The sequence below is a fragment of the Clupea harengus genome, chromosome 19, assembly GCF_900700415.2.
Source record: "Clupea harengus chromosome 19, Ch_v2.0.2, whole genome shotgun sequence".
Taxonomy (NCBI): Eukaryota; Metazoa; Chordata; class Actinopteri; order Clupeiformes; family Clupeidae; genus Clupea; species Clupea harengus.
The window spans coordinates 11,609,105-11,632,943 of NC_045170.1; the positions used below are offsets into that span (position 1 = coordinate 11,609,105).

The following is a 23,839-nucleotide window of genomic DNA, read 5'->3' on the forward strand; positions in this document are numbered from 1 at the left end:
CTGGTCATCACCCTGCACTTCCCAGCATCTCCTAGTTGCTGAACTCAAACGAGGTTATATGTACGAAATGTATTTAACTCTTTGAGCTCGACCCTTAAGACTACCTGTGCTTGTACACTTCTGTTAAAAGTTTGGGGTTTTTGAGCCTAGACATGGTTTTGAGCTGACATGGTTATCATAGCCTCGCCAGTTCACTATATATATATGGCTGGCTAACATACGATTAGAAACAACACAGATAAGGACATAAAATGGTTTATTCTCTATTATTCTCTAATATAAATGTTGTCTATCCTGAGGCAGTGGATGAAATGAATGTATCAAATGTGACACAATTTAAAGATTAAACTCTCACAGATAGTGAGTGACAAGTGTTCACAGATAGTTTATCAAAACATTTCCCCACATTCAACCAATCAAATCATTTTCATGACATTTCTGCAGAGCACTGCAAAAAGACTTACTGAAAGTACTCATAAACTCCCACTTACACATACTTGCCCTCACATTGACTCTCGGCTGCTGTGATTGACACCTGATACCAGCTCTCCACACTTAGCCCCAGCTTGCTCATGGTGACATCATTTCCTGCCTGAGAGTCGCATGAGAGTTTTGGTGAGCGTGGGCATGCGTGTTGGAATGGGGCGGGAGACAGCAGGGGGAGGGAGGAAGGGACAGACGGGAAGAAAAGTTTAATTTCACTTTCACTTTTGAGGCGCGCTCTCCACCATTAGCCTGGAGCACAGCTAAGTGAGTAAACAGATTGGGAAAAAAGCCTATCAGAACGACAGACACACTCTCAGCTGTCATGACCTTCCAGTACCCCGCCGCAAGACGCGATGAGAAGAAGGTGGGTGGTATTCTCATGTTACATAGCCCACGGCGTCTTCTTAAAGGCATATGTACACACTCATCGGGACAGGAAGCATACAGGAAGCAATAGGCCTTTTCTCTCTTTGTGTCTGTATGGGGTTGGGTGAGTGTGAGTGTGAGTGTGTGTGTGTGTGTGTGTGTGTGTGTGTGTGTGTGTGTGTGTGTGTGTGTGTGTGTGTGTGTGTGAGTGTTGGGGTCATATGAAGATGGGTGTGCTGCATTCTCTTTCAATAGGTTTTATGTGGCTACCTTTTTTCCCTTTGTTTCACTTGCTTCCAGCTCATTCAGAAACCTCTACAAACGTCTTTACAAAACAGAAAATAAAGCTTTTCCAAAACATTGGAATGTTATTGTAGGGTTTTTGTAGGTTTGGGGACTTTAGTTTACAGGGAACCAATGTTTATGCTTGTTCATAGGGATTGGTCCACACGTGTGTGTGTGTGTGTGTGTGTGTGTGTGTGTGTGTGTGTGTGTGTGTGTGCGCGCGCGCACGCACGCTGAATATATGTATACTTGTAAGCAAGCTAACAGCTCACCTCTGCTTCCCGGTTCAGGTGGATGACTATCATGGGGTCAAGATCTCGGATCCCTATGCCTGGCTAGAGGACCCTGATAGTGAGGAAACCAAGGTGCAGACAGTCTATGTTTCTCAATGTGTTAAACACAACTAACACACACACACACACACACACACACACACACACACACACACACACACACACACACACACACACACACACACACGCACACACACACACACCATTTCCTCCACTAGGGCTGGGAACCACTCAGCCTGTCGTGTATGCCTAGCTTTGAGTTAACTAAACCCGTTACATTTTCTGATATCTTTTGCTTTTGAGTTGGCCACAAACTTTCCCCCGCATCTCATTCTCCAAATGGGTACAGTACAAGTAAGGAGTGCATCCTCTGAGCATGATGACAGTTGGTCATCCTGTCAGTCTTGTGACAGTGTTTAAGTACACAAGGGCTAGTTTGTATAGTTAACTGCTATAATACTATAAACTATAGTTTCTAAACCATACTTGGCAGTGCAAACGTTCTTGACTTCAGTCACTCTGTAAAAGCACATGCACATACACAAATATGCACTAAGGAAACTTGCACAATCAATGACAATCAAGCTCTCTATCACACACACACACACACACACACACATGCGTGCCTATACATTCACACCCTCACCCACCCTCCTGCAGTACAGTAAGTGTCATTAGTCAGAGGACTTCAGAGGAAACCAGTTTATGTGTGTTTGTGAAATAACTTGTGCAGGTATGCGGTAGCTTACTACAAAAGACTTCTGTTATGAGCATTAAATAGGGTAGGGTCTTTCCAGTTTAGACTTGCAGACTTGTAGACTTGCATTTCCTTCAAAACAGTGAAGGGTCAAAGGTCAAAGATCAAAGATACACATTTCAAAAAGGAAAGGCACAGCACAGAGAGACACACTTAAGAAACAACTGTACAATTTACGACATAATACATACAAGACAATAAAGAATATAAGGGCATACATGATTAAATTGAGTCCATAAAGTGAAGTGGTCATTGATACTGGTGTGATGAACCAATGTGAGATCCAGCTTTAATGGTATTGAGGCCACACCCCCACGAGGGAAAAGCTTAGACATGCTGTACTGACTAGAGAGTAATGAAAGCAACTTGAGAAATGACTGTAGATTTGATCTGAAATTGTACCGTCTGCATCTGACCAAGTAACCTTTCACCTGAAGGATATTCAGTTCAGTTGCTCAATCTTACACTTCCCTGTTTTCATCCGCCGCCCCGTAACCTCTTTCTCTCTCTCTCTGCCTTCAGGCTTTTGTGGAGGCACAGAACAAACTGACAATGCCTTTCCTGGAGAAGTGTACCGTGAGACCGCTTTTCCACAAGCGACTCACTGAGCTCTATGACTACCCCAAATACAGCTGCCCCTACAAGAGGGGGAACAGGTGAGGGCAAGATTGGGAGTGTGTGGGTGGGTGGGTGGGTGCACTTCCCAGCATGCTGCTGTCTCTGCAGTCTACACACGTTGAGCAATGCTGCCATAGACCATGCCTGCGGGCGGTAGGATTGGAGAATCAGTCCCATTTACCGTAAGTGGCCCGATACTAACTATTGCTAGATCAGCACAGAGAAGTATTACTCCATACAGGTGAACAAAACATTGCACAAGATATATTTTTTTCACAATACATTTGTTCCTGTGTTCAGGGATGCCTTCTTCAACGTCATGGTCTCCTTTATGACATGCAAAGCTTACTGTAAGACTGAGGCTTATTCTTTCATTTCATCTCGTCAGAGACCAGTTCCAGAGACCAGTTTCAGAGACCACTTATGCAGTAATCGGACGTGTGTGGAGTTGGCTATGCGTGACATGTCTTGATGGTCATACTGTCCTGCTCCAGGTACTTCTACTTCCACAACCAGGGCCTGCAGAACCAGGACGTACTCTACGTGCAGGACTCTCTAGATGCCGCCGCCACTGTGTTCTTCGACCCAAACGCCCTGTCTGAAGACGGAACTGTGTCCCTAAAGAGTGAGCCCCCCCCCCCCATGTCGCTACGAAACACCATTCATCGACTCCAAGACACATTAATAGTCTGGTGCTAGAGACTCATTAGAGGTCTGTGAGTGCCACATATGAGTGCCACTTCTATTTCACCTCTCACTTCTTCAAATGAACATTCACTTCCTGTAAATGAAGGCTGTCAATGGGCTGATGTTTACAGCTAAATGCAAGGCATTCCCCCCGTGTCTGTGGTGTCTCTGAACACATTCACACATGTTCTCCATCAAACTCCCTCGCCCCTCTCTCTCCTGCAGTGGGACGCTTGTCTGAAGAGTGCGAGTACTTTGCGTATGGCCTGAGCACCAGCGGCTCTGACTGGGTGACGGTGCGCTTCATCAAGGGAGACGATCTGAGCCCACTGCCTGATGTGCTGGAGAGGGTCAAGTTCAGCTGCCTGGCCTGGACCCATGATGCAAAGGGTGTATTTTACAACTGCTACCCTCCCCAGGGTGGAAAGGCAGATGGTATGCCTGGCCAAAGGCTTTTATATATCTGTGTGTGTGAGAAAGTGAAGGGAGGACAGGAATGCCGGGGTGGGGGTGGGGTGCTGGCGGACAGGATGTGAATGTGTTTGTGTATATGTAATTGAGAAAAATACATTTGAAAAATGCAAAAATACAATAATAGGCATTGACTATATTCCTGGCCGTTGTCCATTGACACCTCCTCATTGCAGGCACAGAGACAACATCAAACCTCAACCAGAAGCTGTACTACCATGTGATAGGCACCAGCCAATCAGAGGATATCCTGGTGGCTGAGTTTCCTGACAACCCAAAATGGCACAGTGGCGTGACGGTGAGACCTCTTTTGATGGTTAAAAACCCATTGCGTTATAACTAGAAAGTTCTAGGTATTGTAACCACTATAATAACATGACTGATTCAGCTACTCCCTTTTCAGGTCCCATTGATTATTCTATTAATGCCATTGTAAACTGAAAGACGTTAACCGAAGTGAAACAGTGAGCAATATCTGGGTATTGCCATTAGTCAAATATGACTTACAGCCCCTTCTAGGAGAAAAGTTTTAGTTGTGCTAAATGTGTTAGCCTTCTGGAGTCTTCAGAAAATGGATACGTCCTGCAAAGGCATTTAGATAGAGTACTTTACTGATCCCCAACAGGGAAAACGCGGAAAGAATTTTAGAATAAACTAGAGAATGAAAAGACATACAGGCTACATTTTTTGCGTACATCATCCTAAGTGATATTAGCTGGCTACTAGCAAACTCGTAGCCCTAATATACATGTTAGAAAAAAAGGAAATGATGTGTGTCCTCTTTCTTCACAGTATGATCACAATAACCCATTTGCTTAATTTCGACATATATTAGGAATCACTTGAAATGTTGACCTGTGTGGTTTTCATTACTTAAGTAGAACAGGAAATTTACCACATGGACATCCAACCAAACATTTCACCAACTTCCATGTTACTTTAGCCTTCTTGTGATCTCACAACGTTTCGTATTTCATCAGCCACTAGACACGCACACTCTTAGAACTACTTGAAACAGAGGACCTGTTGTTCCAGATTGTATGCATGATACACAATCCTGGTATTTCCTCCCTTTACTGTTAATTGTCTGTCTGTCTTCCATGGTATGATTAAAAGGCGTGTGAGCAGCTTAACAGAAACCTCTGATGGAATTGCAACAAATGCAAATATATGTAAATAAACCAGTTTCCATCAACCATATATACCAGAAGGAGTCACCACCATAGACATATCTATATCTATAGGTCACAACTACTTCTTGGTGTGGGGGGCTCAAGGATGTGGCTTTTCCAGAGAAAAATACGGCACAATTAGCAGATATGATTGCTCAATGTCACCTCATATCTTACATACCCTACTGATGCGCTCACTTTGAGTCAGCTTCCTCTTTGGCATTTTTACCGTTTATTGAGCAAAGGCAATGTAAGGTTGTTATGGCAACAAAAAATGCAAATGTGCACTCGTTAACATCAACCTCAGTTGCATTATGCCCTATGCGAATACAAAGTTAATCCATCCCCATCTCTTGCAAATCAGCATCTAGCTGCCTCTAGCAATGCATTCATTGATTCTGACTGAAGAAATTCTCTCTCTCTCTCTCTCTCTCTTCATCACTCACCCACACTCCACACATACCTGGCACCACAGACAAACAGAGTGGCGTGCTGCATGTGGCAATACTGTGGCGTTGGAATGGCAGCCTGAGGAAATCTCAGAGTCTCTGGGGAGATCTGTCTGAGAAGGCAAGAGGAAGTGCTGTGAATCTGCATTCCCATAAATGCAACCAGACAAGGGTTATTATGGATCCAAACATGGTCAGTCAGGGACAGAGTTCAAACCGAAAACCCACGTTATTTGTAAAGTGAATTCTCAGTAAAACCATACACAAACCCCCCCTCGAGATGCTGCATTCACTCCTTTTAACATAGAAGAGAGAACTAGAGGTTGAGTTGCCTACTCCAACCCACATGGAGTTAGTCATTTGTTCTGATTTATTAGCCTGTGGTCAGGTTCACCAATGTGCCAGAGGGATGTTCCAAAAGTTCCTCCACTGTTTGGCAGGCTTCAAGGATGTGGCTCTTCCAGGGAAGAATACGGCAGAATTAGCAGATATGAATGTTCAATGTCACCTCATATCTTACATACCCTACTGATGCACTCACTCTGAGTTAGCTTCCTCTTTGGCATTTTTACCGTGTATTGACCCAAGGCAGTGTAAGGTTGTCATGGCAACTTTAACAGAAAGCAAAAAATGCTAATTTATGCGAATACACTCGTTAACATGAACCTCAGTTGCATTATACCCTATGCGAATACGGAGTTAATCCATCCCCTCTTCTAGCGAATCAGCATCTAGCCGCATCTCTAGCAATGCATTAGAAGACTTGAATGTGAATTTCAAGTGTTTCCAGTCAGAATGTCTTATTCGAATGTAAACAGTTGGATGGAAACCCAGGTATATACACACAGGATGGCATGGGCATTTGTTGGTGGGCACAACAACAGAGGGCAAGGGTGGCAGACCCACGTTATTTGTAAAGTGAATTCTCAGTAAAACCATACACAAACCCCCCATTGAGATGCTGCGTTGAGTTGCCTACTCCAACCCACCTGGAGTTAGTCACTTGTTCCGATTTATTAGTCTGTGGTCAGCTTCGCCAATGTGCCAGAGGGATGTTCTTAAAGTACCTCCATTGTTTGGCAGGCTCCACATTATCAACAGGCTTCCTGAAACGGTGACTGAGATGTTACCCAACCATTTCACTCCTGCCAACTCATCCGCCCAATTTTGTTCTAACTGGCATTTCTACTTTACTGTATTTCTATGCCAGATTCTTGGTACACATGATGTACGTATATACGATGGCCACGTTACAGTCCCCTTATCTCTGTCAAAGTCAAACATCAGTAGTTGCTGTTTCTAAACTGTATCCATCTCATCCACCTGTACTCCCAGGTTAGCCAGGGATGCCAAGCTGCTGAAACCTGCACATTCTATAAAGCTGATACATGATGACAGCCATGAGTGTATTTCTGTGTTTCTCACCACTCTCTACCATGCTCTGTGTCTGTAGATCTCTGATGATGGTCGCTATGCTGTTCTGTCCATCACTGAAGGCTGTGAGCCGGTGAACCGGTTATGGTACTGTGATCTGCAGCAGCTACCCAATGGGATCACTGGTGGGTCTTATTTGTATCTGTGTTGTTTATGATGCTTATTGGCCTGTCATTAAGTCACCTTTTGGATGTTCGGTAAAGTTAACATCGCTACATCTGGCACAGTAACACGAATATCAGCGAGAGAATTTGCTTTATTTTTATATGCAAAGGCTTCTGGCATCATCGAATAATGACAAACAATACTTTATAAAGAAAATATACTTTTTTTCCTGTACTATACTGTAAATGCTGCACTTTCTACTGTAGTGTGGCATACTGTAATCTCTACACTTATGTGTCAAGCAGGGATGCTCCCGTGGGTTAAGCTGGTGGACAACTTCGAGGCCCAGTACTCGTACGTCACCAACGAGGGCAGCGTCTTCACCTTCCGAACCAACCTGCAGGCACCGCGCTACCGGCTCATCAACATCGACCTGCAGAAGCCCGACCCAGCCCAGTGGACCGCCCTCATCCCTGAGCACCCCAAAGACGTCCTTGGTGAGCTGAAATTACAACCATCCAGGGTTCATGAAGTGTGGATTGATGGTTGGATCACTTCTGTTCTGACCAGAACCCCAACACCCAACCCACATGTGGCTATAGGGGGCTAGCAGCAAGAACCTGATATTCCAAACAATATAGTTCAAGTTCAAGTTCAAAGTACTTTATTGTCATTGTCACAAAAACAACGAGACAGACGAGGCAGCAACAATCCAATCCAAACAACTTAGCCACCACACTTGTGGAGCTCTGATTGTTATGGTGACTGTAGTGTGTTTTTGAAGGTTCAGGAATAGGTTCCCACGCAAGCAGTAGTTCCTATGACCTGTATACAGCATTTGTGTGAAAAAAAAACGAGCAAAAAAAAAAAACATCAGACCACATGTTCTTACAAGCCTTGATTCATACTGCCCGGGCTTTTCCAGCTAAATTCGAAAGCACAGCAATGTCCCTTGCTGGCTGTGCAGTCAAAGTGAGGTGCAGTCAGTCAGTCTGTCAGCTCCTGACTGCTGTACTACTGCCCTGACACGTCTCGCTCTCTGTCACTAATCAAACAGGATGTGAACTGAGGTTGAAAAGTTTGACTGGTGTTATTTAAAGCCTTTTAACCTCCTATATCTTGTTCATTTACAACCCCACAGCATGACACGCAACATTCACTCAGCAAAGATTTACAGCCACATAAGACAATAAAAAGAATGTAATTATGTGTGGTCTACACAGTCTCATGATAGTCTTTGCTCTAGTTTTACAAAGGCCGGAAAAGAGTCACTGTTTTATCAGTATACGTCAGCTGTTGGGCATAGGTCTTAAAGCAAACTATGGGTTCATGCATTATCTTTACAATATTATGATGAGGCCCAAGGCCTATAGCTGTTATTGCTTCACCTGCTTTGATGGTGTAAAGAGTTCATGACACAGACTGGTAGTAGCAGTGTGCCCAGACACTGAGACACAGGCCTGGAAATGATTGCAACTTGTTGATTTGTGAGCTGAGAGAAGATAAACCACATAACAGCATGAGAGCCCTAGGCTGTCAGTGTGTTTGTATTTGTGTGTGGGTGTGTATGAATCAAAGAAAGAAAGAAAGAAAGAAAGAAAGAAGGGAAGAAAGAAGGGAAGAAAGAAAGAAGGAAGGAAAGAAGGCATGGCGTTAAAAAACTCAAACAGACCATGCAACGCTTTTGGCCCACACCCACCCTAACCACTCTTACCCAGAAGGGGGAAAAAAAGGATCAAGAGTCTGATCGACCGCAGAGCATCTACAAAGTCAAGATCTCATTCAAGTGCGAATGCAAGTTGACATTGTGTCACCTTCTCTGAGGGGCTCTGAGGCAACGTCCGTAGTTCCAGGGAACCAAACCACAAAGGCATTGAGCCAGCAGGGGGGTGAAAGGGGCTGAAACTGAAGGGCATTCTGAGCCAACCAATTACCACAGTGGGTGTCACTGACAATGAAAAGATGAGAAAGAGACATTGTCAAGAATGCTTTGCCAACTACCTGTCCATATCTGAAGATATATACACACACCTGTATGCCTGCAAACCTTAAATGATTAATGTTTGTCAAGACAGTAGGGTCCAAACATTTTGAAAAAACAAGATAAGGCCATGAAGCCTACAGCTTGCTTGGTATAGGCACACAAATAGGTGTAGATTGATGTATATATAGTCGTGTTTTTATGTTAACATGTCCATCTGACGGCCTGTCTGTGTCCTCTGCCCCTTCCCAGGTATTGTGGCCTGTGTGAACCAGCGCCATCTCCTGGTGAACTACGTGCACGACGTGAAGGACGTGCTGCAGCTGCGAGAGCTGTCCTCGGGCAAGCTGATCCGGGACCTGCCCCTGGATGTGGGCACAGTGGCGGGCATCAGCTGCAAGAAGAAGCACCCCGACTTCTTCTACAAGTTCACCTCCTTCACCACGCCAGGTATGTTAATGATGGTTTATGAAAGCAGGAAGAGCAAAATAGAACACATCAGATTCCATTGCTTTATAAATGATCTCAGTAAAAACACTAGATAAAGATAATATGTGTGCAGGTATGTTAGTGTTTCGGAGGTCTCCATATTCCTTTATTAATATGACTCAATACACCTAAATATTTTATATTTTGTATTTTTACCTGTTTATCAGAACGTAGCTCAAACCAAATGTTTTCAACTGACAATACACCATTGATTAATACATCATCAAACAGCATCAATTTGCCAAAACATTTTTTTAACTGAATATTTGAAAAGCAAGATACACAGTAAGCAAAGAATTTGAGGATGAGCAAAATATGAGATTTGCTATTTCAACTGAAAATATCTGTAAGGGCCCTTTGTTTGCTTTAGTTGTTTGCGTTAACATTTGTGTGACTTGTTTCTGTGTTATTGATTACATATTAATTATGCTAAGAGATTCACATTTATAACTATAATAATAATAATGTTTATTGTATTGTACTTTTTTTATGAGGGAGGTGGGGGCACCACAAATCAATTCCGCTTTGGGCACCCAAATGGTCCTCCAGTGTACAATTTATTTATTTATTTATTTATTTGATTCGGTTTATTTGGAATGTGATTTACTTCAATGTGCAGATGGCCATGTTACATTGTGTTTATTAAACAAGCATTTTAAAATGTTAGATTTTAGGGCATAACCGCACATTTGAATAAAATACATATGAGGGTACTCACTACTTGAGCACTCATTTTATGAGATAAATTTTTACTCTTACTCAAGTCATTATTTTCATGGGTACTTATACTTCTACATCAACATCATTATTATAAAGCAACAATACTTTTACTTGAGCAGAGCTGTTGCTTACTCTACCCAGCTCTGCCTGTGGCTCAGACCCCATCCTCCTGCCCATCGCCTCATGTGTACCCTGTGCCTCAGTAGTTCAAGTATCATCATACTCAACAAAACCCAAACACACCTGAGATTAAAACAGGACAATAGACACGCCTCAACATGTTCGGTGTGTCTGTCTGTCTGTGGTTTGAGTCATATAGTTCAGTGTATTGGCTTGTTACAGTTGCATAATATGACTGCCTAATAGCACTGCACTGGTGCCTTGGCTGTAGTTTTAAATAGTGTAATTATAAAGGAGGCAGGAGAGTGATGGACGACCTTTGCTGTCTCTTGGGTACTACTGAGATTGAGAGACAGATCAAAGAAAACCCCTCTGAGGCAAAGTTATGTTCCAGTTCAGTCTGTAGGCACATGGTAAACCTTAAAGCAGCAGTAAGCAGTTTTGGTCTAAAACCAGTGAGCTAACTACCTAAAACGGTATGCAAAAAGCTTGCAAAGACCAACAAAAGCTAAGACAGCACAACTAAAAGCTTACTAGGATACTAACTGGTGTTGTGGTTTATTTACATTTTCACACTGTGTGCCCAGTTGCCCATAAAACACGCTTCAAAGATTGCTGCATAGTGATGCTTTGCTAACATTTATTAGCCTCTGTTTGGAAATTGATGTTCACATTGCTTCTCTACAAACTTGAAATTTCTGTCCTCAAAATATTTCTCCACGTATTCCGTATCCCAAAATGAGGGCGATATACTAATTCCAGCAAAGACAAGCCCTTCCAGATGAACTCTCAGCCTTTTCCCTCTCGTAGTCTCTGCCACTTAAAAGGGGATTCCGATGTCTAGTGTCAGACCCTTGAACCTTATATTGGCATTAAAGAGTCCAGAACCACCGTTTCGAAGCTGTAGCCTTCAGTCAATCCCGAGATGCCTTTGTACCCCCTCTTCAGAAAATGAACTCCCGCTGAAAGAACTGGGGGATGGAGGGCAAGTTCGCCACGAAAATAGGAAAGACTAATGGCTTACAGCGTAGATCTCCACGGGTGGTGAGTCAGGATAGGCTCTTTGCTCTGCCGTCACCTCTCTCTGGCCTCTGCTCTCTCTCCCCCCCCCCCCCCCCCCCACACACTCCACCAGGGATCATCTACCACTGTGACCTGGGCCAGGCTGCTCCGGAGCCCCGCGTCTTCAGGGAGGTGGAGGTGAAGGGCATCCAGCAGGAGGACTACCAGACCTCGCAGGTGAGCCTGACACCAACAGCAAGGCTTCCACGGGAGCTGGCAGGAGACAGTAAAAGCAGAGACCATTTGAACACACAGTAGCATTTCAACTGTTGTTATCACTAGCAGGATTTTAAAAGAGCAAAGTTTTTTTTTATACATTGCGTTCTAGTTTTTTTCTAGGGTCTGATATTGACATTGTGGCATGTTGTGATGTTAAACAAACAGATTGAATATTCAGAATACATGTTATATGTCTTTGTATTAATAACTCGGGGCCTAAAAATGATGCTACATGATGTATTACAACACATAATAGAGGCTGAACCCAGTGTGAGCAGCTCTCAGTAGTTCTTACACTTAATGAGAACCTGGAAATATTGAAGAACACGGTAAACATTAAATGGGCTATGTGTCATTTCCCACGTTTTACTGAGCTTTACTGAACAAACAGGTGAACTGTATCATCACACCATTGGCCAAACAGTGTGAATGTGTGCATCAGTGCATAGTGGGTTTGGTTAGAGAAAACTTGTGCATTCATATTCATATGCCCTAGTTTGAGAGCCAACATGGCTGGTGTCGATGGCAGTGCAATGACGACAACATAGAGATGTTTTAGAGAAAGAGGTAAAAGTGTGGTCAAACACAGTAAGTGGGCAGAGCCAGGCCGGAATTAATTGGTGCAAGGTTTGGTTAAAGCCAAGCAAGAGCATTACCGCACACTTCCTCTAAGCTGAATCTGCACACGAGATTACAAGAAGATGGCATTGTCGCCGCGGGGGTTCTCGGCAGTGTTCACCACGGGCGCTTTTCCAAGGAAGTACCGTAGTGCTTTTTTGTTTTGTAGTTCAGAACACTTACTTTCATTGACACATAATTACAGCTTGTCAGACGTGTTTTAAAATGCCATAGCCACCATTTCTCTTGAATTCCGTGACAAGCTATTTTGTCAAAGTCAATGTAGCCTATCCCATAAACACGCCCATTCTGAGTAATTTATTTAAGCCTTGCACGTAAATTATATAACATTCATAGCACGTGATACAAATTCACTTTAATCATCTTAACACATCCAATGGAACACATTTGCAGCTTCAGAGCTAAGTACTGAAGTCAAAAATGTTAGTTCTGTTTTCTACGGAAGTAAAGGTTTTGAGATGGGAATTATCCTGGGAACAAACTGTAGGTCATTTGATGCTGTCAACACATGCAGAACCACAGCAGAACCAAACAGATGAGTGAAAGCCTGTGTAGCTGAGCATGGGGTCATCGGGAGAGAGTGGATGTATAAATGTATTCATTTTCATGACGCGATGATACTAGTGACTGTGTGTAGATGTAGACACCTCCCAGAGACTGTGGCCAGGGTGCGGAAGAACTGGGTGTGTAAAACACAAGAGCAGCACTGACCGTTGGTTGGTGACTTTATGGAACAACAGTGACAACAGTGTTCCCTGTGTGTTTGTGTGTGTGCGTGTGTGTACGTGTGTGTGTGTGTGTGTGTATGTGTGCGTGTGTGTGTGTGTGTGTGTGCTTGTGTGTGTGTGTGTGTTAGGTGTTCTACCCCAGTAAAGATGGAACACAGATCCCCATGTTCCTGGTTCACGCCCGTGGCATCAAGAGAGATGGAACGCACCCCGTCTTCCTGTACGGTTACGGAGGCTTTGAACACTCCATTCAGCCACATTACAAGTGAGTCCTACAGAGAGACAGAGAGAGTGTGACGGAAGGATGGATTAGAAGAGGAGGCTGTGGGTTGTATACACAGTCAAAGAGAGAGGGAGAGTAAAAATGACACCTTTCTCTTCCCACTTCGCAGCGTGTCGTACCTGTTGTTCGTCAGACACCTGGGCGGCATTCTGGCTGTGGCCAACATCCGCGGAGGGGGAGAGTATGGCCAAACCTGGCACAAAGGTACTAGTCCCAAAACACATTGTAAACAGAGAGCAGTACCCAATCTTTCATGTGTGTGGCCATCGCTCCAGACTTTACCCACGGCCTCTTAACCTGTCAAGTAATTATGTCCCTAACAGCAGTTCTGCAGGCAGTTTCTGTGTTCGTTCATGATGCTGAACGCTAACAGAGAGGCTGTGACAGCTGGCTCTAGAACATCAAGGAGATTATAGTGTACTGTAATGTGTTGTAACCCTGTGTGTGTGTGTGTGTGTGTGTGTGTATCTGTGTTTCTGTGTGTAGGTGGCACTCTTGGAAACAAGCAGAACTGTTTTGACGACTTCCAGTGTGCTGCTGAGTATTTGATCCAGGAGGGTTACACCACGGCCAGCCGCATAGCCATCAATGGAGCCTCCAACGGGGGACTGCTCGTGGGTGTGTGACTAGGCCCATCACAACTGTGTGTTTGTGTGTGTGTGTGTGTGTGTGTGTGTGTGTGTGTGTGTGTGTGTGTGTGTGTGTGTGTGTGTGTGTGTGTGTGTGTGTGTGTGTGTATGTGTGTGTGTGAGATTGTATTTGAAATTAACATGTATCAGGTGTAAGTGTATACATACGTATAGGAGTCTGTCCAAGTTAGTGTGTGTATTCAATTGCAAAAGCAGCAGTGTGAAGCACATGTAACTGCAGGCAGTCAGCTTTGATGACTCTCAGAGCTTTGCCAAGAACAGATCAGAGAAGTGTTTTTTATCTTTTGTTCTGAGTGCTTCATAAAATTGTTGGGCTTGGATTGAGTGGTGAAGAAGTTTTGCGTTCCCTCCAGCGGGTAGGCATTTCAATACGCAGCCCAAAGCAAACTCTTCATCAATCATGCGCCTAACCGCCAAGCGAGGGAGGAGGAAGGGGGGGGGGGGGGGGGGGGGGGGGAGAGGGGGGGGTGTGTTCATGTGTTCCACAAACGCTGTGGTAATGTAAGATGAATCAAACAGAGGACAGATTCAATCAGTTTGTGAATTAAACGGCAGATTAAACAGTGAATCTCGTGATTAAATGGAGGGTGCACATACCATACGGTAATGCACCACTATTCTGAAACTGTATTCTGCACTCCCTCTCCTTCAGTAGAATGCTCATAGAAATGGACCGGTTCATGTGAGTAGAGTTAGATCATAGAAATGGACAGGTTCATGTGAGTAGAGTTAGATCATAGAAATGGACCGGTTCATGTGAGTAGAGTTAGATCATATAAATGGACTGGTTAATGTGAGTAGAGTTAGATCATAGAAATGGACTCGTTAATGTGAGTAGTTAGATCATATAAATGGACTCGTTAATGTGAGTAGAGTTAGATCATAGAAATGGACTCGTCCATGTGAGTAGAGTTAGATCATAGAAATGGACTCGTCCATGTGAGTAGAGTTAGATTGGCGTTGTATCAGCTAGTCTATTAGAAGGGAGTGTCAGGAGGCCAACAGGTGCAGGTGCAGGTATAATTAACTTTGTGGTCAGGCTCTACTCTGACATGGAGAATAATTAGTTTGAGATTAATAGAGAATGAGTTTGTGCAGATGCTGACGTGTGTGTGTGTGTGTGTGTGTGTGTGTGTTTATGTGTTTTCATGTTAAGAACTGACCATATATTATTGGTCTCTTACCAGGAAAGATTCTTTTTGTGTGTGTGGGTTTGTGAGTGTAGAGAGTACATTGGTTTACATGCTTATGTGCTGTAGTATGTGTGTGTGTGTACACAGGCATACATGTATATGTTGTATAATGTGTGTGTGTGTGTGCTTGTCTGCCTCCACAGCGGCATGTGTGAACCAGCGGCCGGAGCTGTTCGGCTGTGCTGTGGCTGAGGTTGGCGTAATGGACATGCTCAAGTTCCATAAATTCACCATCGGACATGCCTGGACCACCGACTACGGCTGCGCAGACAAGCCTGAGGAGTTCCAGTGGCTCATCAAGTACATTTATCTGTCTCTCTCTGTCTCTGTCTTATATGCAAATGCACACACACACAAGCACACACACACACACACACGCACACGCACACACACACGCACACACACATTGATTTGCTCGGTTACTCTGAAACACTAACAATCTATTAGCCTGAGTGCATGTCTTTATTGTGGCTGTTGTGTTGTGGCCCTTTTGAGTCTGTGATCTTTAAATGTCAGTTCAGCACCTCATCATTCTGTTTAATTACAAGTTACCCTCACATCAAGCCCACGCCGTACCAACACACGCCACCCCTGCTCACCTCTTACCCTTTAATAACCACAGAAACAAACAGTAGCAGTTTTCTGGCCATCCTCACGTCTTCATTAATATCTAATCAATCAATAATATTTCGCTCTTTATCCATTATTAGTCTTCATTCAATCTCCCCCTTTCCACCTCTTCTACCTCCTATCTCCCAGGTACTCCCCTCTCCAGAACCTCCCCCCTGCTCCGCGGGATGGGCCCCCGTACCCGGCCATGCTGCTGCTGACGGCGGACCACGACGACCGGGTGGTGCCCCTCCACACGCTCAAGTACGTGGCAGCCCTCCAGCACGGCGTAGGGTGCAGCCCTGGCCAGCAGCAGCCCCTGCTGGTGCGCGTGGACACCCGCAGCGGCCACGGCGCCGGCAAGCCCACCACCAAAGCCATCCAGGAGGACGCCGACATCTACTCCTTCGTCGCCCAGGTGCTGGGTATCAGCTGGAGGGACTGAGAGAGAGAGAGAGAGAGAGAGAGAGAGAGAGAGAGGGAGGGAGAGGAAACATACAGATACACAACTGAACAGAACAGATCTGGTGGAAACAATCGAATAAGCAATAAACAACGTGTACACATCTGATTTCTTTTCCTCTTTTCTTAACATAGCACTCAAAATTCACGGTTATTCTAAAATACAGTCAACATCAAAAGAAAGTACTTTTGTCAAAAATAAAACTTTTACTACCACTGCCAAATAAAATCATGATTCTCAACTGCGTAGTGTGTAGTACTTCTTTTCAACACTAGGTGGCAACAGCAGACAACTTTAAATATTACCATTACACACAAAGAAATGATAACCACTGCCGTAATCACAGTACTGAAAAAAAAATGCTATTGATCTGGCCAGATGTCACACTATTCCTCAACACTAGACCATGTTTGTAGTTTGATTAAGAGCTCTGAGCCCAGAGGACTGTAATTACAAAATCAATCAATTTTGTAGTGGGGGGGATACAGAAAATAATAATGAGGCTCATAAATCCATAAAAAGATAAGGCTGTGCAAAACTATAAATTCCTGATGTCTATATACAATATTCACCCTCCTCATAGTTTTGGTGAGAAGAAAGTGTTATTTGGACTAGACTAGACTAGACTGACTGGCAACAATAAGGCATTCCATACTTAATATTTATTATGCCTAGCAAAAACAAATATTTTTCATTAAAGGGAAACCTTAATATTGTTCAAGCTGGACCCTATTTATGAGATCTGTTTGGGTCCTAACTTTTACAAATGACAATCAACGATCAAAATTGGTCCAGTATTGAGTTAGGACGTTATAAATGGCAACCGCAAAACAGCTTTACAATGTAATCCCATGGGACAGGCATCTGCGTCATAATAAACCGCTTGTTTTCGCCACTGACAGGCTCATAATGTTATTGTAAATGTCTGACAACATGAAAAGGATCCCTAAAGAGATAGACCAGCGTCTGTTCACTTCAATAACTGTTAAAAAGCTGTAGAAAATGACTGTTTCTACAGTTTTTGTAGTTTAAGTTCCAGCTTCTGTAGAACATTTCTGTAGAAGTGTATGGGATTAGGAATGTGGACTCACCTTTAAGGGCATCCTTGATTAAGTGCGTTATTATACATATTTAATATAAATAATTACAAGAGATTTGTTAAAACTAAATTAAAAATAAACTCTACATTTAATTTCATCTATAGCCTACTTACTACTACTACTACTGTTTTTGTTCATGTTAATTTACTATAAATCTGAATTATCTGATAGTTATCTTCAGTATAAAGCATTAGCCATCATAAACAAACCATCAAACCTAAGTGTTCACCAGTGCGTATGGCTTATTATCACTGATGTTGATGGGTTGGTCATGGTCATAGTCACACTGGGTAAGGCAGGCTTAGTGTAATGTAACGTACATGGAAGCCCATGAACTGAATGAACCCATCTTCAGCTGCAGCTCCCTCCTGTAGCAGGGCACGGAGTGTCACTTATCAGCTGTCACCCGGGAGGAAAGAGATCAGGAAGGGAGGAAGCGAAGGAGGAGGAGGGAAGAGGGGAAAGTGAGGTGATGTGAGGGGAGAGCTAGAGAGGATAAGATAGAAATGAAAAAGAAAAGCAAGGGGATGGTAGTGAGTGAGGGTGAGTGGTAGCTGGTTAAAGGCGAGGGGAGTGGAGTGGAGTGGCATACGGGAAAGGTAGGAGATAGAGAGAGAGAGAGAGAGAGAGAGAGAGAGAGAGAGAGAGAGAGAGAGAGTAGTAGAGGAATTGAGGGAGAAAGTTAGAGAGAAAGTAGGAGGGAGAGCGCTTGTAGGAGCAAGAGGGGAATTCAGAGAAAGAGAGATTGAGTCAGAGAGAGTTTGAGGGAGAGTAAGGAAGAGAAAAAGAGAGGACTTGAGAGAGGGAGAGGGGAAGTGAGTGAGGAATGGAGGGAGAAAGTTAGAGAGAGAGTGAAAGAAAGAGTGAGCTGGTGGGAGCGAGAGGGGAATTCAGAGAAAGAAAGATTGAGCGAGAGAGCTTGAGGGAGAGTGCGCAACAGAGAGAGAGAGAGAGAGAGAGAGAAAGAAAGAAAGAAAGAAAGAAAGAAAGAGAGAGAGAGAGAGAAGAGGATTGAGAGAGAGACAGAGCCAGAGAGATCCCAGTCTCCTGGATTGGCGGTCACGGGGAGTTTAATCTCAGCTCACTGCAGCGAAGCGTGAGTTGCTCCACTGAACCATTGGCCCTCCTAAGCACGTCTCAGCAGAGCGCTCACAGGGGCCCGGGACGGAGGGGGAGAGAGGGAGAGAGACGGAGGGATGTGTAGGAGGAGGAGGAAGAGGAGTGGTGCAGTGCTCAGGAAGAAGGGATGGGTCATGGATAGGTAAAGCTGTGCTGGGACATGGTGAAATCTCTCATCTCCCTCCTGCATCTGGGCTGGGGATGATGAGAATATAAAAAAATGTGGTGTCTTTCTCCCTCTCTCTCACACACACACACCAACACCTTACTTGCGGCTTTACTTTGTCACGCACACACACTTTCAATATTTTACACACACATCTTTTTTTGCCATCTTACTTTCTCCCTCACACACACAGACAGCTTACTTGCTGTCTTACCTGCTTCCACAAACACGAACACACACACAGACACACACACACACCTCCATTACCTCTGGGAAACTGCAGTGAGGGAGGTGAGGAATAATTCAGTGGAAGGGCATAACTCTACCTCAACTATCTGTGGTCCCAGAGGACACCTCCGCTAACTGCTCCACACCGTCTCAGCAGCAGAGTGGCGTGTATCTATGTGTGTGTGTGTGAGTGTATCTATGTGTGTGTGGGAGTGTGTGTGTGTGTGTGTGTGTGTGAGAGAGAGAGACAGAAAGAGAAGTGTGAAAGTACGAGAGTGGTGGTGTCAAATATCAACTGAGGTGTGCTTGAACGCAGATACCAAAGTGAAACTTTTCTCCTTCATACTGTATTTATCTCTCTTTTAGCGCTCTTCTGGCTTACACTTTCTTTGCTCCTAAAAAGCTCAGAGTATCAACCACACTACCGAGCGTTTGTGTATTCCCTTTGTTCCCACCTTAAGTGGTCGTACAGTTCAGCAAAGACACACACACACACACACACTTTGTTTGTTCACACAACAGCGGATTAATTCCTCAAAGCCGATTTGACCGCTGGTTGGCGTTTAGTCTGCTGGAGAGCAAGGAGAGGGAGAACTTTCAGCTGAAGTTTGTCTCTCCTTCACACCAGCTTAGCTGTGGCTGGATGAGTGTCCTTCCCCTCCTCTCCCTCTGTGTGTGTGTGTGTGTGTGTCTCTCTCTCTCTCTGTAGACCAGCCTTTCATCTTCAGAGAAAGAGAGGACAAAGAAGTCCCTTACCATCTCATAGCTGGGAGTCACTTGTGTGTTTACTCTCATCTAACCCGGCCCTTCTGTTTTATTTTTTTTATCCTTCCATTATTGCTCACTTTCTTTCTCTCAAACCCACTGCCTCTCCTTCTCGCTCTCTCACAGACACACACACAGACACACACCCCCGCTCTCATAACCTTCCTCTGTATTCCTCCCCTCTCTTGCAGCCAAAGCACTCAGACAAGACTTCTTTATGGGCTTGTAATGAGTGTTTGTGAGGCACTAGAACCAACCTGCTTGGCTTGTAGGCCACTGCTCCTTCAGACTGCCTTCTCTAGAAGAGGGCCAATCTAGGCCCCTGGCACCGTGGCCCTGCCACTGGCTCCGGTATACACAAAGATTAAGCAAGTGTGTAAATAATGATTTCTTTTTGTTTTTAAATGCCACCCTCTCACTGTGATTTATGGGCGCGCACTAGCTCACTCTCTCTCTCTTCGCTGCCTCTCGGTTAAGAGGCAGCCGCTTGGCAGCGGCAAAGCAACAAGCGCAAGATAAAACTCATTAACTCCCAGTTCCTCACTGCACTGTAATAAAAGCACAATATAAAAAAAATGAATTTGTGACTGCCTGCCTGCCTCTTCTTCTGGGAGAACACTGCAACCTCTCACACACACACACACACACACACACGACTGCATGCACACATACTCACACACAGCTAAGCGAGTGCTTTTTGGCACTTTGGTAAATCTTAGAGTGAGGAGAGATTTATCTGCCCCGAGTTAAATGAGAGTGAAATGGAGAGTTGAGATGCGATTAAAATGAAAGAACCGAATTGATTTGGACAATCCACTTTTGATTGAAAGTTTTACGTCTGAGATTTGCTTGAATGAAACGATACTTACCACATACTCCAAAAGAAGAATTGAAAGGGGACTTTGATAATAATAAAATAAATGCTACTGGAACAGCAGGGACCGAGAAATGATGAGTAACACCAAGAACCCCCTCAGAGAGGGAGAGCGAGAGAGAAAGTAAAAGAAAAAGAGACAGAAGCAAGAACTCAGACTTTTCATCATCAGAATTTTTTAATAACACATTTTTTATATTGCAACAACCATCGGTTTCCTCTAACAGGTAAAAATCATCAAAAAACAAAACAGAAAACAGGAAAAATAATCAAGCAAAAAAAAAAAGAACCAAAAATAAAAAAGGATTTTTATTTTTTTTACTCCAAAGCTACCTTCACTTCCAGTCCTCCGTTTGTCTCCTCCGCCTCGTCACCGAAACTCAACACTAAAACTCCACAGTGAGCATGTTACTTCACACGTAGTTTCTTTCCAACAAATTATAAAAATAGATTGCATTTTCAAATACATATTTACAGTATTAAACACATAGATCAGAAGGAGGAGAGGTACGAATGGAGCAACTCATTCAGTAACAATCAGCCCCATGATGATCACCTCCAGCACCACGTGTCGTCTGTGAGGGGGGGTACGTGTCTGCGTGGTTCTTCTGTAGGAGTGTGTGAGCGAGAGAGACAGAGCGTACGCTCGGAGTCAGTTCGAAGCAATGGCAGCATAAAAATACTTGAAGTGCCAAAGAGGAAAGAGGACAAAGTGTTGCTCCGAAAAGGAAAGTTACTTTTCCACGCCATTCCATTCATCAGATATTGAAAAGTGAAAATTACTAACGTCATTTTGGACATGAATGCTTACTGTAAATAGTGGTGCGCTGGAGATATAGAGATCCTTTGTTCTTAACTAGATTGTTGTTTGGATAAAAGTCCTCTATTTAGTGCTGCAGTTGTGGGGTGTTTCTGAAGCCCAGACGCCAGTGTCGGTCTCCAGATGAAGCCTCACACATTGTCTGTAATGACGAAACTAAATGGAAGATGACTCAGCCCACACGAGGCAGACACTAAGCCGCCCGGGCAACATTGTCAAGTGCATCACGTCCCAAGTCGAGTGTTCGATGCGACGCTGCGGAGGTCTCTGATGTGAAATTAAAAATGGTTGAGCGTAATCTGTTCCTCAAAGGAGAAAGACATCTTATCTCACTCTGGGAGACTTCTGTCTGTCTGTCTGTCTGTGCCAAAGAATCATCATTATATAGAGTTAAGAAAGGAGAAGAGCCTAGAAGTGACAAGGCCTGTACAATCCACATATGCAAACGCTCCTATTCAAAAATACCAACACATTCAAACTAGTGTGGAGCAAGCTCCTTTCCCTGACACACACACACACACACACACACACACACACACACACACACACACACACACACACACACACACACACACACACACACACACACACACACACACAGCTAATCTCCGCAAAATGGAGCTCTCCAGTCCGTCTGCTAGACAATCAGCAGAAACACTTAAGAAAAAAACTATAACTGGTGTGTGCGTATATTGGGTGTGTCTTTGTGTGTATGTGTATAAAAATCTGTCAGTATCTGATGTGGGTTGTAAGGTCAGCACATGTAAGGTCAGCACATCAAATCGTCAAGGAACCACTAGTAATACTAAATAAATGAACCCTTCAATACTTTGACAAAGTGCAGAAAACAAAAACCCATCAACCTCAGCTTTAATCAGGTTGCCATGGCGATATATGTGCTCAAAGCAGGAATGAGACAAAACGCTTTTTTTTTCCTTTTCTTTTTTTTTTTTACCAAATTTCCAAATGATCTCCAAGAAAGCATATTTTCCATAATTTTTCATCACAAGAAAAAAAACAAAAGAAAGAGAGAGAGAAGAAAGGGAGAGGAACAACCAAACCAGGGTGACCCGTGGCACAAGCATTCTAGGGCTGTCACTATGCAGGGGGCCCCACCGTGCTATTATTTATTTACATCACTTGAGAGTTCCTTTTTGCATGTAGCATCCAATAAAAGACTGTTTTCAATGACGATTTGTCTTTTGGAGTTAACCAGTTTGGAGAGTGTGTGTGTGTGTGTGTGTGTGTGTGTGTGTGTGTGTGTGTGTGTGTGTGGGCGGGGGGCATTGGCCTTTAAACGCTTAAACACCGAATTTTCAAGCGTTTTGTAACAAAAAGGGGATGAGGAAAGGCATGGTTTACATACTGTGGCTAGCTAGGTTGTTTTGAAGCAGCTTCTTGCACAACCTTCGTTATTTTTTTACAACAATAACAGCCTACAACCAAACAAGTTTTTTTTTATCAAAGCAATGTCATGAGACAAGATAAATGCTTTAAATCATGTATTGTTTAACAGCAGCAAAACGTGTTTTGGGTGAACAGAAGACCTAGCGAAGTGTACTAAGTTACTTACCCTGTTCCTCTCAGGTTGCTAACATTACCGTCATATTACATCAACAAACCCAGAGAGTGGTTAGGAAGAAAGGCCTGCAGTACGAGCTGAGAAGACCTTGACATCCCCAATATATTACGCCCACCAAATAGAATAATTTGATTGGCTAATGTGTCAACCATTGACACTACTGCGGACCTGTTGAGTCCAGAGTGATTAATGGTTGGAATAAAATAGTTCTCTTTTAAACTTTTAAACTCTGTTGTCTAAATCTCCATACTTTATATGTTGATGTAGATGTAAAGATCTGTTGAGGTGGGGCCAATCAAATTAAGAAAGTAAACCCATTCTCTATTTAGAATGGTTTTGCATAGTATACAGCACGGTGTCAAAACACTAACCAGCAAAAAGCACAATGACATAAATGATAAAAGCTATTAAGTAATCCATAAATACTTGACTTAACCAGTATTTTTATTTTATTATTATTATTATTATTATTATTTACTATTTATTTATTTTGCTTGATCGCATTCACGCCAAGTTCTGTGCCCCCTGGATGGGGGCCCCCTGCAAAACAAACAAACAAACAAACAAAAACAAAAACCACCTAGGGCCCAAGAAAGGCTAGGGCCGGCCCTGAACCAAACAAACAACATTTTTGTAAACAAATAAATAAATATTTGAGTAAATATGATATATATGCTCACTTTTGGACATGACCCTTCCTTCTTTACAGTGCAACATCCCCAAAGCGAGTCGGGAGGGGGAGAAACTGGCCACGCATCTGGCCACGCAGTTAGTAAGAACCGTGAATGGAGAGGAGAAGGTGTAGCAGTCAACAAAAGAATAGGATAGTTCACAAAAAACACAACAGAAAAGCTATCGGTGTAACAAAAAATGACACACTCTTTCAGGACAGGCAAACGGACAAGA

The 23,839-nt window shown here is 43.7% G+C and overlaps 2 protein-coding genes across 2 annotated transcripts in view; one reads left to right on the forward strand and one right to left on the reverse strand.

Moving 5' to 3' along the window:
- The first annotated feature begins 614 nt into the window (after window positions 1-614).
- LOC105909065 (prolyl endopeptidase-like) lies at window positions 615-16,520 on the forward strand. The gene is made up of 15 exons (XM_012837654.3): window positions 615-850; window positions 1,428-1,502; window positions 2,710-2,843; window positions 3,300-3,430; window positions 3,718-3,927; window positions 4,140-4,261; window positions 7,038-7,143; window positions 7,429-7,620; window positions 9,357-9,554; window positions 11,569-11,672; window positions 13,210-13,346; window positions 13,474-13,568; window positions 13,851-13,982; window positions 15,351-15,507; window positions 15,967-16,520. The coding sequence occupies exons 1-15, from the start codon at window positions 809-811 to the stop codon at window positions 16,259-16,261; spliced, it is 2,130 nt and encodes a 709-aa protein (XP_012693108.2). The 5' UTR covers window positions 615-808; the 3' UTR covers window positions 16,262-16,520.
- A 4,170-nt stretch (window positions 16,521-20,690) lies between these two features.
- LOC105909019 (ephrin type-A receptor 7) overlaps window positions 20,691-23,839 on the reverse strand; it is a 107,848-nt gene continuing 104,699 nt past the window's right edge. Inside the window, 1 exon segment of the mRNA XM_031585962.2 lies at window positions 20,691-23,839. This exon segment is cut by the window's right edge and continues 1,038 nt beyond it. The gene's annotated coding sequence lies outside the window, so the exon portion shown is untranslated.

Bases quoted from the DNA above. Each gene is read 5' to 3' on its own strand.
- LOC105909065 (XM_012837654.3), top strand. From the start codon at position 809: ATGACCTTCCAGTACCCCGCCGCAAGACGCGATGAGAAGAAG. The intron at 2,844-3,299 runs GTGAGGGCAAGA...GTCCTGCTCCAG, and splicing joins CCCTACAAGAGGGGGAACAG to GTACTTCTACTTCCACAACC. The intron at 3,431-3,717 runs GTGAGCCCCCCC...TCTCTCCTGCAG, and splicing joins CGGAACTGTGTCCCTAAAGA to TGGGACGCTTGTCTGAAGAG.